The sequence below is a fragment of the Anser anser genome (assembly GCF_964211835.1).
Source record: "Anser anser genome assembly, chromosome: 20".
Taxonomy (NCBI): Eukaryota; Metazoa; Chordata; class Aves; order Anseriformes; family Anatidae; genus Anser; species Anser anser.
In genome coordinates this window covers 4409187-4423027 of record NC_139741.1, presented here as the reverse complement: position 1 = coordinate 4423027, position 13841 = coordinate 4409187, and the positions used below count along the sequence as shown (strand labels likewise).

Sequence of the window (13841 nt, the reverse complement as noted above, 5' to 3'; positions counted from 1 at the left end):
ACAACAAAATCCTGGCCGCTAAGCCTGGTGGGAAAACCTTCAGTGATTTCGTACCAGTTTCTGACTCACTCATTTGCAGACCTCTGGCATCTTACTGAATGTATCTGAGATTTTTCTTTTAAATGTGTTTATTTTACTTATATGTTTCTAATCAGAAAGTTTATATTATTTCCTGATGTTTCTTCTTTCCCTGTTCTTGTACGTTGTGCTTTGGGACCAGTGTTTAATAGCTTTTATTCTGCTACAGTAATTGTGGTAATTAGTTGCATTTTGTTTTCCTATGTTCCTCCTGGTATTATACTTTGACATTTTATTTTATTGCTAATTCTAAAGCACTGAGTTATGTGCTGATTGCAATTGCTGCGGTGCAATTTTTCTAGTAGGGCTGCGTATTTCATTAGTGAGTGACGGGATTCCCTTGGTCTTATCTACCTCAGCCATGCTGTAAAGTTCTTCATTTTTTTGCAGAGTTTTCTCTAATTAAGAATGACGTCAGGGGGAACAAAAGATCTTAGATGAAAATTGGTTGCACATTCAGTGTGTATTACAGTGAAATCAATCTGCATTTTCTGAATGAAGCATACCCATAATCATCCTGAATACAAATGCTTTTTACTGATATTTTAGGTCATCAGAACACTTTATGCAAAGGCTTATATTGAAATCTGCTTTCAGGCTTCTGCTATTGTAAGTGTTGCTCTATGCAATAATTTAAGAGGAAATTCTTCTGGGGATTGAAATTCTGGAATTGAATTCTGGAAATTCTTCTGTCTGCCCTCTAGGAAAGCTGCTTTCTGAAACAAAGGCTTGTATTGCAGTAAGTAGGTTTAGCTATTTTGATGTAAGAAAGCCATTTTCCTCAATAAGGAAATTTGCCCTTTTTGCTTCCCGGAGGCTTCTGTGAATCAGGTCCTTTCTCAGCGTTCTAGCACAAATAACGTTCTTGCTGTACAAAGAGGGGGAAGGGTCTGTGGTGAAAGGGGAAATGATCTTTTCAGTGCTAAAGGGACGTGTCCCCCAGATTACCTCTGTAGAGCAATGAGCAGTAAGTAGTCCATCTCCAAGGGCTATGAATAAATGCTGGGGGAAGTGAAGAAGTAGTGATTAGGTACAATGTGTCCTTACGGAAATCTAATCAAAATACACTGAGATCAAAAACTTTCGAGATTTATACTTTTAACGCTCAAGATTATTTTAGCAGAATAAAGACTTCAATACTTATCCTAAAACATGAAATATGAGAATAGGGATCCCAGTCATCCCACTAAACTGATGCAAGCTTGATTCGACTCAAAAACCATCAGCACTGGTACATTGATAGTAAGAAAATAAATTAGGCTGTGTATAATGACAGTGTTTCAGAAGTCTGGCAAAACTGGCTAGGGCTGAAGACAGGGAAATGCACTAGGACAGGACAATCCACTAGAAATCTTTTTTTTGTTCTCACATATTTTGTACCCTCAGAAATGCCTTTTACTATTCTCTCATTCATGGCTTTTAGAAGTGCTCCACATACGTCAAAGAAGACAGGCATCTTCTTTGGAGCAAAGATAACGTCAGTGACCCATTCTGCATTTGCTGGTGGTTCACATCCTGAGCTGATGTCTCCTGCTAGCACAGATGTGCCGACTGGAGCGATTTTGTAACTAGACCACTTGTGTCCATGCAGAAAGAAGTGTCTTTGGGTGTTCTGGTTTCCAGTATAAAATGTAAGGTTTTCAGAGTTAAATATTTGGAGTGGACTTTCTTTATGATACTAGTAAACTACCAATTTAGAAAGATACAGTCATAAGATTATTTTTTTTAACAGTTATGCCCAAGTGTTGCCTTTTAAGCATGACAAAGTATAACAACCTAATTATTTTGCCAGTGGAACAGTGCAGCGTGTTCTGCTAACAGACACTCTGGGGGACTAATGGAGAATGACAGGCGTTTCCTCCCTGCCCCTGAAAGGTTCACTGCTTTGATAATCCATACTGCGATGCCCAGCAGCATCTCTGCTAGTCGCTCATTTTAACCTAGAGCTGCAAACGCCTTGCTGATAATTATAGGCAGGCTGGGGTCTTTTATCAGAGAAGAGAAAATGGTTAACTCTTTTCCTTAAAGAGTAGCAGTTACACCAAGTAGTCACAGTAAGTTAATCAAAGGGAGGAACAAGCAAAAAATTCTAGCACGGATTCGATTTAAGCTTTTGAATCTCTGCATTCCACCCAGCTTACTCAGGGAAAATGTATTCTGATTTATACTGGGAACACTCTTAAAAGCCTTCTTACAATAATGGACTGGGTGTTAACGCCTTGTTCACAAGAATTGTGTGGTTTCTTTCTGTGTTCTTATAATCTTAATTTAATTGTAGCTAAAGTACAAAACGCTGAGTGCCTCAGTTAAAACAGGGCTGTGAGATCTGAGGCTATGACATGGTTTGGAAACCATGCAGTTGCATTTGCAATGGATGTGCATTTTCTGACTGTAAGATAGTTACTGTGCAGGAAAACAGAGGAAGGGGATTTGCAGCCTCTCTTGGTCAAACCTCCCCTTTGGGATTCAGTCTAGCGAAGGGCAATTCCCTCAATTCCTGTTTTTCCTAAAGGCCAGTACCCTGGGTGTACTCAGTAGCACTTGCAGCTAGTGTGTGTGTGTGTTCACACTTTAATTGGAGGTAATTGCAGTAACTTCCCTGGAATTGCCTCAGTGTCTGGGAGACGAGAAGTTTCAGCGTGTCCAAGGGCCTTATGACATTAAAAACAGTTGTTTTATTCCCATTCCCTTCATCTAACTTGGCTAGTTCAGACAGTCACTAGAAAAATTATGGAATAATCAATATCTGAGCCTTGGGAGCGAGGCCTTTATTAGGCTGGTTAAGCACAGAATGTTTCCAATTACAAGGCGTAGTGTCGAAGGCTGTTGGGCCACTTTAAATGCCACGATATGCTGTCTTGCTGAATGCCAGCAGTATAATCCTCATTTCTTCACTTCAGTTTCAAAATTCCCATTGAAGTCAGAGGGCATCTCCTACGCTGGCAGCTGGTAAAAGAACTTGGGAAGTAGTACGTACAGTGCCTGAGGGATGGGTGGGAAGCATCTCCTTCTATGACAGGCTCAAAGGGTTGAGTTGATGTGCTGCAGAAGGGCATCCTCAATATAGGGGGCTTAGGGACAGGATCGTGGCATGAAGGAAATTCCTGAGAATTTACACCCCCCTTAAAAATTTCAGGGCATTCAGTGGGACTCTTTTTTTTTTTTTTTTTTTTTTTTTTTTTTTACTTAAGGAGATGGAGTCAGGACAGAAAAAAAGATTTTCTTTGTGGATGTCGCTTCTGGGTAATAAATCAAGATCGGTATTCCTATGAAAAATAAAAGACTTTAATCAAGATGAAAGTGAACAATGCTTAGACAGCAGACACTATAAAAACTCAGTGGAATTTTTGTGAGGATGCTTCTGTTTGTGTAGACTTACAAATTCTGTTTTTTATACAACATTTGTTTTGGGTCTACATCAACTCAGTTCTTCTGCATAGGTGGTAGAATGGGAGCTGTAGAAACTTGGACTTGTTTCTTTCTTTCCTAAGAGCAATCTTCTGGTCCATCAAAATCAGTAGGAGTTGGCCATTGACTTCAGTAGGACCAGAAATTGGCACTGAAACAGTCAACAAAAGAAGACAAAGACGTTTTTAAAAAAATGTTAGTATGGGGAAAGTTGGAAAAGCAATTGTACAATGGATGTTGTGTAAAATATGGTTTCTCTTAATGACCTTCCAGTTCAGATTGGCTCTGTTTACATACAAATCAAAAGCTGGTTTGTCTAACTGCCAACACAGCAAAACTCAGACTGCGATCTGAATATCCAGCTGTGTCTTTTGCCTCTGACATCCTCCCAGTAATAAAAGTTGTGTGTCTGGGATTTGGCTAGGGTTGCAGATGATGTGTGAGCCAGAATTGAATTCAGCCTGCTCTTCCTCTGCAAGACAATAGAAATTAAAACTTGTTTGTGTCAATAAAATAAGCATATACAACTCATAACCCCTCAGGGACCAGATATGATGAATAAAGATGCTCTTTTTCCATCACCACATTCCTAACCCTGACCGATGTTAGTAATGACTCAATGAGAACTCAGAATTTTGCCTTCCTCATTTCAAAGTTGGAGCAGAAACTTGTATGGTGTTTACTTGTGAAAACGCAGCAGCCAGAGAACAGACATAATTGCGACAACCTTTGCAGAGCTGTTTAATCCAGGTTCTCTGTCCTTTACTTGCAAACTACCTGAAGGGTACTGCATAGCTGCAGTGCACCATGTGAAGCGCTGTCTGCGCTCTGCAAGCCGTTCTCGTAACAGCTTCCCTGCAGCCTGACAAAGTGAAAGAGACAGTACCTTCACAGGTGGAAAGGCACTGCTAGCATGCCTGTTAGTTACCACTTGCCTGTCTTTTCTCCACTGGTATGCTAGTAAATGAGGCTGTCTTCTTACTTTCTAAAGCAGAGGCTCCCAAACTTTGCCTTACAGAGATTCCTATTTGGAAGCTCGTCAGGAACTCAGCTGCTGCGTCCTTTGTGGAACAGATGCCCGTGGAGCATGTGGTGATGGAGGGGTTTCAGGTCCTGGGGTATTGTGTGCTGTCTGGATATTGGCGAAGCTATCTCACTTCGTAAAGGAGCAAGGCGTGATGAAACTGTACTTACTGCAGCGTTTCCTTGCTCGGAATGATGATGAAAGCCCTGGCTGCAGTAGAGCTCTGTTAGCAATTTCACTTGCAGGTTGCACTTTGCTACCTTGTTGTAAAAGACTGCTTGTAAAGCTATTTAGCAGTTAAGCATAGCATTTTTACCTCTGTTCTTTCTTTAATAAAAGCCAGTTTGACAGGCGATTGAAAGCTCCAGTTGACCATTTCAGTGTGAAGTAGTAAAGGTGTTCACAGGAGTCTAGAATCTGAGGCTCCCCATACACTGCTGGCTGACTGCTGCTTTGCAGCAGTGTGATCCAGAGCTGCCTTTTGAAGCATCCTACCAGAGAATTCCCATCTGTATTTTCTTGGCTGAGTTTGTTGCGATATGCCCAGTTATTTTTGCATTCTGTGTCCATTCTGAAGTTCCCCCAGGCATCTCTTTAAATGAAGCATTGCATCACTGAGGAAGTGAAGCCATTAAAAGTGAATGCTTTCGCCAAACACTTGGAGCAAATTCAGTCAGCTCTCATCTACCAGAATGGACTTGTAAGTTGACAGTGCAGAATTTGGGAAGAACAATAGTCCTTTCTTGAGTGGTTTGATGGAGCAGCTTTTGAAAAAGCTCAGCTGTGCTGTTATTGTTTTGCCACATCATGAATGAAGGTTTTATCTTTGCATAAAGAGAATGTAGATGGGTTACCAAGCAGTGCTTAGAGCATGGAGTTTCACACTACAAAATCCTTTTGAAGGAAGAGAAATTTTAAGTTGCGTGTGTCTCGCTTTCATCCTCTAATAACCCTACCTTTTTGCAGAGCTGTGGGGATGGACCAGTTACTGTTTATATACTATTTTAATAGTGTCAAATGCTGTGTGAGTGTTAAAGCTCATTATTAGAGTTTTCCTTTCTAGCCAAAGGGTTAATTTCTTTTGCCAAAGAAGGAGATCAGATTTAGGTTTGGAATGGGAGGAGGGAGACAGAGGATTTTGTTCTGCAGGAAACTAGGTCAGCAGGTTTTTATTATCGTGCTCTACAGCCCAATGTGGTTTGCATTTAGGAATGAACTCAGTTGACATTGTGTATGGTTGATTTCCTCTTCCCAGAAAGCAGGCCTCAGACATCTCTCCATACATTATAGCTTTCCCAAATTGAAATCAAGAGAATATTTAGCCATAGAAACTCAAGCAATTGTGAGTTTCTTAGATTTGTTTTTAGAGCTGTCAGGAGTGCCTCAGGAGCACAGAATGAAGTCCAAGATATTTTAGAGAGGAAGAACAATAGGGCTGGAATCTTTTCAGTTACTGAGGCGCTTCAGAATCACAGAGGCCTTCATTGTTTTTAGACCCTATCCACTGATGATTGTTCTTCTAGTCTGTACCATTGTCTGGTTTTTGTTTGGACGGGGCCAGATTCCAGTCTTTGTCCTGCTGAAGTAAATTTGGAGTAAAGCCCTTGTATTCTTTGAAGCTACTGCAGTGTGTGGCTGAGATCACAGTGTGACAGATAACAGGGAATTTTCAATTATAACTTTCAGATCATGACTGATAAAAGATTCGAATCATCCAGAATCTTTTTCAGATCTCCCAGCTTTCTTTACCTTCGAGATATACCTTCGAGAGTATTCTCTTCCTGGGTAGCTGAGAATAGATTTCAACGTTCTTTACTTCTGCTAATTGAAGACCAAATTGTAGCAGACATCATGCATGTTGGAGAACTCAGGCAGCCTCTCTCTGCAAATGAATTTGACTTTACTGAATAATCAAAATCCAAGTGCTTATAACTGCAAAAGCTGTACTTTGTCCTGGTCATAGGGCTCAGGTAAGATGGAGCTTAGAAAGGCTATTTGTAAAGTCTACAAAAATTTCTGAATAATAGGATTTAAGGATGAGCATCAACTTCCAGTTTTATATTCATGTTGTTTTATGGACTTTAATGTGATTGAAAGGCTTTTCAGCATAATAAAAACATCTAATTCTGTCCTGTTCTAGTCTTTATTCAGTTCTGGCATTGAGAAGCACAGACATTTTTGCAAACCAAGTTTGGCTTTTAAAGCTGAACAAGGAAAATACAGGCAATACTGAGAAGAACAGACAGCAGTAGATTGCCAGCAGTTCCTGGAAATAATGGAGTTTCACAACCATTCCCTGCAGAGTGGGCATTTAGGGAGGAAAAATATCCTTGTGGCTTACATGGACAGAATAATGAAAATGCAAAGTCTGTTGAGAAAGTTTATTATGGTAAAATTTCAAGTGCCATTCTTGGGTTTAAACCGAAGAGCAGAATATCCAATGCCTCAAAATAATGACAGCATGGAAATAATACAGGTCAGAAAATTGCATACTGTCTCCCCTGAGCATGCTTTTAATGTTGTGCTAGGCTGGATGTTTTAGTTGTCCAGTGCCTTTGAATCTTTAAACACTTCTGGCTGCAATAAATACGCTCGTACAATCGTCTTTTGAAATGTGCAATGTTAAATGGGGGTGAAGAAAGTTCTGTAATACCATTGTGCTCTTACACTGTTGGCATCTGGGACTGAGAGCCAAGAAAGTGACAGCGCATGTCAGACTTAGAGGCATACAGAGGACTTGTAGCAGGCAGACACGTACTCACAATAAAGATCTGAGCTGACACAGCATTTTGAATAGTGCCTTCTACATAATGAAGACAGAAAGAGCTGTAGGAGAATCTCCATAGCTTCATCCAGGGATGAAGAATTCCTTCATTCAACTTTGTAGCGACTCAGAAAATGTCACTAGGTTGCTGGAAGGCTTGGATTGTATTTCTTACTCTCTAAATTGAACTAAGTTGAATTAAACTCCTAGCTCAAGAAATGAGAGTTAGAAGTGACTTCCTGGACTGTTTATCTTGAATCCACTCCTGCACAGTCAGTGGTCTTCATCCTGCTGAGAACAGACTCTTAAAGCAATAGGCTGTGCAGCACCTGTGAACTTTTTCAGTACATCTTCCTCTGCACAGTGAAATAAGAGTTATGCACTTTTTTTTTTCCTTGCCTCACTTTGCACAGATATGATTGGTTATGGAAATGTGAAAGTACTACAGCCTTCAGGCTCAGAAGTAAAGAAAAATATTGAGTCTAGAACAGGAACATGGAGCTCATCAAAGAAAAACATTAACGCTTTTCAGATTGTGAGATTTATTTTGTTTCCTACACATGAGGAGGATGGATTGTTGATAGGAGTTTCTCAGATTAGGTCACTGTAAATCTTAGAGGAGGTAGGACTTAAGTTAATATCAGGCTCCTAAGCCACAGGAGTGGCTCAATCTGAGCAGAACAATTCCAGTGGGACTTCTGTGCAAGGGCTAGATCCCTGGCATCCGGGCACTTTCCCTTCTTGTTGCCTTCCACAGAGAAACAAAATGTACTCCGTTTCCCACCTGTGAACTATTCCTGGAGCTTCTTCTCCTGTAGAAACTCTCCAGAACGTATGTTACGTCTCTTGAGGCTGTCAGTCACATGAAGCTTTTGGGATGTGACTCACACTAAAGACGGCTGGTCATTCTTGCTGTGAGTAACAAGCATAAAATCCTCCATATTTACAAAGGCTTTTTCTCCCCCCACTGAAAACGTCACAAATCATTAGCATACTGGAGCTATCACTGAAAATACAATAGCTTCTGGGTTGAAACATCAGCTGTTAATAGCACTCAGTAATACCAGGCGTATGAAAAATGTCTGCTGCTGTATGTAAGCGCTCTTTCAAATTAATAAACTGTAAAGTTTCGAGACAGAAAATGGAGTTGGTAATGCAGAAGAGCAGAGCATCTATGTCAGCGAATGAACAGATGCTTGCAGAAGACTGCAGGATAAACAGATGCCGAGTAATGCTGGTGCACAAAATAAGCCGTTTGTGCCCATTTGGGAGCTCTGCTGCAGAAAGGATGCAGCCTGCAAATTTAAGTAGGTTATGATGTTCTCTCCTATGGCTGGGGTTAGAGGCTAGTCCAGTTAACTGCAGAGTAGGTGCTCTGTGGAACAAACATGAGGGCACTGAACTAAAATTGTATTTTAGTGAGCTGTGGCTTCATACGTGTGTTTTTTTGTTGTTGTTCTTCAATGTAATACTATCTTTCCCAATTAAACTAACTATTTAATGGTTAGAATATGATCTCTGAGCTATGAGGACAAACCTTGTTTATCCCTTTTGTGGGATAAAATATGTTTAGCCTTGCATTATTTGTAGTTATTATTCCTTCTTAGTGTTTTAACCAGTAATTAACCATGTCCTTTGATAGCTGTTTACAGCTGGGAACAGGCTAAGAAGAATGGTGCTCTTTGTTCTGCAGTAAGGAGGGATCCATGCCAGGTAGCTATCCTGTATCTGTTTCCCAAGCCCAGGTAGCCATCTCCTGGGGCGATCCCTGTACCAGGACAGAGGGAGTAGCACTCTTAAACATGGCTGCTCACTGCTGAGCTTTTCTGGGAAGGAAAGGTGGCTGGTTGATTGCTTTCAACGAAAACTTATTGCATGCAAAAGGTGCCAGACTGAAAGTACTGGTGAACTGTAGATATAGGTCCCAGGCAGCGTTACTCCCCAGGGTGTAGCTCTTATACAATGGTGCGTGTTGGTATATTCTGTTGTTGCTTCAAATTGATTGCTTGTATCTGCAAGAAGATTACTGTCCAATGTGATGCAACTTTCGGCCTCTTTCCTTGGATGCCAGTAAGAGGATTAGTGAGAACAGGGCTAAAAATGTATTGTAGTTAAGGGAGATATATCCTTTCCTGTGCTGTGTCATCTCTTATTCCACCCTAACCCTTTGTGCGTTATGCTCAAAATGGTATTGCAGAGTGGAGCTGAAGCTCTGCAGACCCTCTGTACAGAGTCCTCATACAGCTTCTGCTCTGTTTAGTGCTCTCTGTATCTATCAGGAGGTAGGGAAGGACTTCTTGTTTCCATTGTCATATATCCTTATTCCAGGACAGATATGCTCTTGCAAGAGCAATCTGGAGCCATGCTCTGCCAGCACAGGATGTCGATCCACCCTTCTACACTGGCTCATTCTGTTGATACTTACTGTTTCCTTCACGGTATCCTTGCTGGGGCCTTCACCCAGCTCACAAGTGGTGTCTGGCTCCGCAGCAGTTACGATACCCGAATGACCTCCAGCCAGTCTGGGCAGTTGGTCTTTCCCACTGACCTGTATTAGCTACAAATGTCTCCGGAGGTTTCCCAGTTCCACCATTCTGCTTTTGCTGTTTACAGCTACAGTAACTAACTCCTGACATTTATATCCAGCTTGTGCTTTGATTGCTGCAGCTCGGTGCCTGTTTGCACATGGGGCCTTCTGATAAGGCAGGCATTTGACCTTTCTATTCTTAACCCATTAACATTTAGAAGAGCTGCTCTCCTCACCTCTAGAGCCTGTGCTCCTCCCCCTAATATCCCCGTTCCTGCCAGATAAGATTACGCTTGGGTTATATATTGATCTAAGAGCGGAGTGCCAAATGCAGCCTACACCAGTTCAAGGGCAAATACTGAATCCATATGGGTGAGTTCACGTGCTTTGGTTCAGTAGTGGAAAGGTAATGGCCAATGGCTCTTTTTGCCCTCTCAGCAGAACCTGCAGGCAGATCTGCAGGCAGATGCAGGGGTATCAGTTCTTTATCATGCCAGGCAAATGAACTTGATGGTTGCAGGAGGTACCTGTCCAATCTGCTGATGCTGCATCTTCGAGCTGTTTTCATCTGTACCCACAACTACTTAAACAGATGAAGGGGTTGAAGTAGTTATTACACACTCATTTGCTTGAGGCAGCGTGTTCAGTAACCTGAACATGGAAATGAGAGCCAAGATTCCTTTATTTTAAGCCAAGCCTGGCTCAGTGGATGCTTTGCGGTGTCACTTAACAAATCTCTTCACCTGTGCATGTGTATTTCTCAGTTTTCAAAAACCAAACCCAAAACCTGGGAACCTATCAGCAAAATAGTGAGTTACAAGTAGCAAAAACTATTCTGAGAAAGTGACTATATTGACAAATGTATATAACCATTTACAGTCAAATACAAAGTCATTCATTCATCTGTTAAAAGTTAGTCATTAAAGTATCTCCAGGTGAAGCTCCTGGGCATGCTGACTGTGTGAAGTGACACTGAAAAGCTCCTAGGGAATAACTGCAGGTAGGCAGTTAAACATCATCACCCAGGGCAAATCTGTAGCTCGAAATGTGAATGGGACTGTGTGAACAGGGGAGTGACAGGAGTCAGGAGATGTTATGGCCTCTTAACATATTGTTTGGGAGTCTCTTGTTCAGGTTCCTTATCTTGGTCTAAAGCCTATATTAAAAAAAAAAAAAAAAAAAGATGTTGATATTTGAAAAATAATTGGGAAACAGCCACCAGAATGATGACAGATGTGGAAAAGAGGCCCAATAATGGGATGTTTAAGGTGCTGGAGTTGCCGTGTCGGGCACTTCTTACGTTATTGTTGGAAATTGCCTGTAAGGCACCCACTTTGGTAATGTCAGGGGCAGTCGCTGGCCATCTGAGCAGCCTAATTGGGAGAGACAAGGCAGAGGACCTGAAATGCTCCCTGCCAGTCTTTTGTCTGGTTTCAGAGATTCTGATTTACAGTGGCTGTTTTTCTTTCTTCCCCCCTCTTCTTCAAATGTTCCATGAAGTAAATTTTTTATCAGTGTCTTGGAGCAAAAGAAAATTCCATATTTTTGTGATAAGAGATGTCTGGGCAAGCCTTCAACTTAAAATCCTTTTTGGCTTATCCCGTGAACTGTACATGCTGAGATGTGAGTGTGTGATCCACTAGTTATGATTAAATACCGAAAGCGTGGACATAGGAAGCAATAAAGTATTATGGAGGGGAAGATTTGTCATTTTTGTGACTTTGTTTAAAGAAAGCCCAGATGTGGGAGTAGTAGGTATCTACTGAATCAATCATTTTCTAAGCCACAGATGACCAGAAAATTAATTAAAAAGAAAAAAGGGAGAGATTAGGAAAGTAAACCTACAGAACTTAATGTTTAAACATGTAGCCCAGATTAGTTTGGCCTTAAAATGATCTTCATTAACAGTGATGTATTTGGGGATGTTTAACCCTCAGGATTTAAATTCAGGAGATATTCTTCTTCAATGGTTACAGACAGACTGGGAGACAGGATTACTTCAGTTTGCTTCTGCTGCCCAGTGAGTCATGTGAGACAAGTCCCTAAGCAAAGCCCCACTAAGGAGCAGGATTTTTGCCATTGGCTGCAGCAGTGCTAGGTTTTCTGTCCTCTCCAAGTCACGTTTTTGTCATACAGTGCCATGCATAATCTCTGCTATACCTCAAAAGGAGGATGAGGTGGCTGTGCCATGCATAATCTCTGCTATACCTCAAAAGGAGGATGAGGTGGCTGTTAAGACTTGGAGATCTCTCAATGAAAGGTTTGTCAGAGCAGCACGTTTCCATTAGAACGGTCTCTGTTCATCTCTTATTTAGCAGAACAGGCGGGAAGGGAGAGAGGGACAGAGGGACTGTCCTCCCCGAGATGAGGACAGGTACGTGCATGGGGGTGTGCCCCAGAATATTGCCACGTGGGGGTAAGTGATGAGGGTCCCCGAGCAGTACTGCTGCATGAGCACAGCCCCGCGCAGGTGAATTATCCCTGCCTCTCGGCTGGGCGGACAGGTATGCGAGCTGCTCTGCGCTGATGCAGCAAGACTGCTTGTCTTGCAAGAATTAATGATGCCGTTAGCGTGCAGATCTCTGAATCTCTCTTCATTTCTCTGAATCTGATTCATTCTCTCTGAATCTCTTCAGCTTTTTATGTATTCTTTGTAGTCTTGTGTGTCTAATGCAAGACAGGCTCAGGGGATGTTCATTTAGATACACTTCTGCTAGCAACAGGTGACGAAAAATAAAATACTTAAGAGTACTTAGACTGGCAAAACAGTGCCAGGGTCAAGGTACTTTCTAACAACTCAATAGAAACTCCATATAATATTTTTTTTTCTGCCTGGCCCATTTACAGTCTTTGCCCTTGTCCCTAATCCATTTCAGAAGATGCTTTGCCATTCTGATTCAGAGGTTGCCCAGCAGGACATTTCCCTTAGTACACAAGGACAGCTGTGTTGACAGTCTCTCCTGCCTCGGGGCGTTACAGGCTCTCTGTAATCAGCTGAGATCTGTACATGCTTCAGTGCCTTAGCAGTGAACTGAAACAACCTTTGTCTGTTTGGGATGACAAGGGAAATGACCATGTTTCGAAATTTTGTCATAATTTTGTGAAATCCTCTAAAGGATATATAAATTGTAAAGCCAAATAGAGGTCCAGGCATTTGCTATATCAAAATTCATCATGCAGCATGCAAAATGAGGGATAGTCTGGTGCTAGAAAATTGCATAAACAAAATTCAGATGATTTGAAGTTAACTTTTAAAAATGTGTTGAGTAATTTTTATGTAGCACCTTGTCCCGTAGAGCCCTATCCAGTGTTATGGCTTTACAGCAGAACGTGTCTATTTTCTGAAATGTTTCTTTTTCTTCCTTTGTGCTGTGTGACAGAAATACATAATGCATGGGCTCTTTCTATTTGAGGAGTCTTAGGAGTTACTTGTAATAACAGTAGACGGAAATGAGATTTTTAAACTGCTGGTGCGCCATTCAAAATGCAGTTTGCATAGCAATAGCAGTGACCAAATCCCTGTTGAATACTTGCCAAGAGTATCCATCGGAGTGTTTTATTCATGCTGTGTGACAGTGCAGTTAACTCAAGCCTTGATACTATTTATTTCAATTTATAAAACATCTCCATTGAGCATTCCGTGTAATTATTACAAGGACAAGCAGCACTGTTTAGGGCCAATGGCCAGGCATACGATACCAATCCCTTGCAGAGCGCTGTCCTGCTGGTTCTCCTAGGAGAACAAGGCAGGCTTAAAAGCCAAACAGAAGCAGGTTCTGCTGTCCAGGTTCTTGCAAAAAAGCCCTTTATCCAGCTCCCTTGAGATCAGCTCAGGGAGCCATTATGTTTAGTGTCTCCAATGATCTCTACAGCTGCATTATTGTATATATAAGGACGGCCTTATAAAGTTAGCAGGTTTAAACCCACTTTAACTTAACAGGTAAAACATGCACTTCACATTGTACCTTGTAACTAACAGGCCATCAGCGGAGATCCTGGGGTTGTGACACAGCGAAAGTAGGTGTTTATCACCTGACTGC

The 13841-nt window shown here is 41.5% G+C and overlaps 1 protein-coding gene across 2 annotated transcripts in view; it reads left to right on the top strand.

The window, feature by feature from the left end:
- PIGL (phosphatidylinositol glycan anchor biosynthesis class L) overlaps nucleotides 1-13841 on the top strand; it is a 61268-nt gene that overhangs the window by 11699 nt on the left and 35728 nt on the right. Inside the window, exon 3 of one of the 2 annotated variants that reach the window (XM_083806467.1) lies at nucleotides 4505-13782. The exons of the other annotated variant lie outside the window; for it this stretch is intronic. Within the exon in view, the coding sequence (XP_083662593.1) occupies nucleotides 4505-4811 (307 nt within the window). The 3' untranslated portion in view covers nucleotides 4812-13782. Of the gene's footprint in view, nucleotides 1-4504; nucleotides 13783-13841 lie in introns of those variants that run through there. 2 annotated transcript variants of the gene reach the window in all.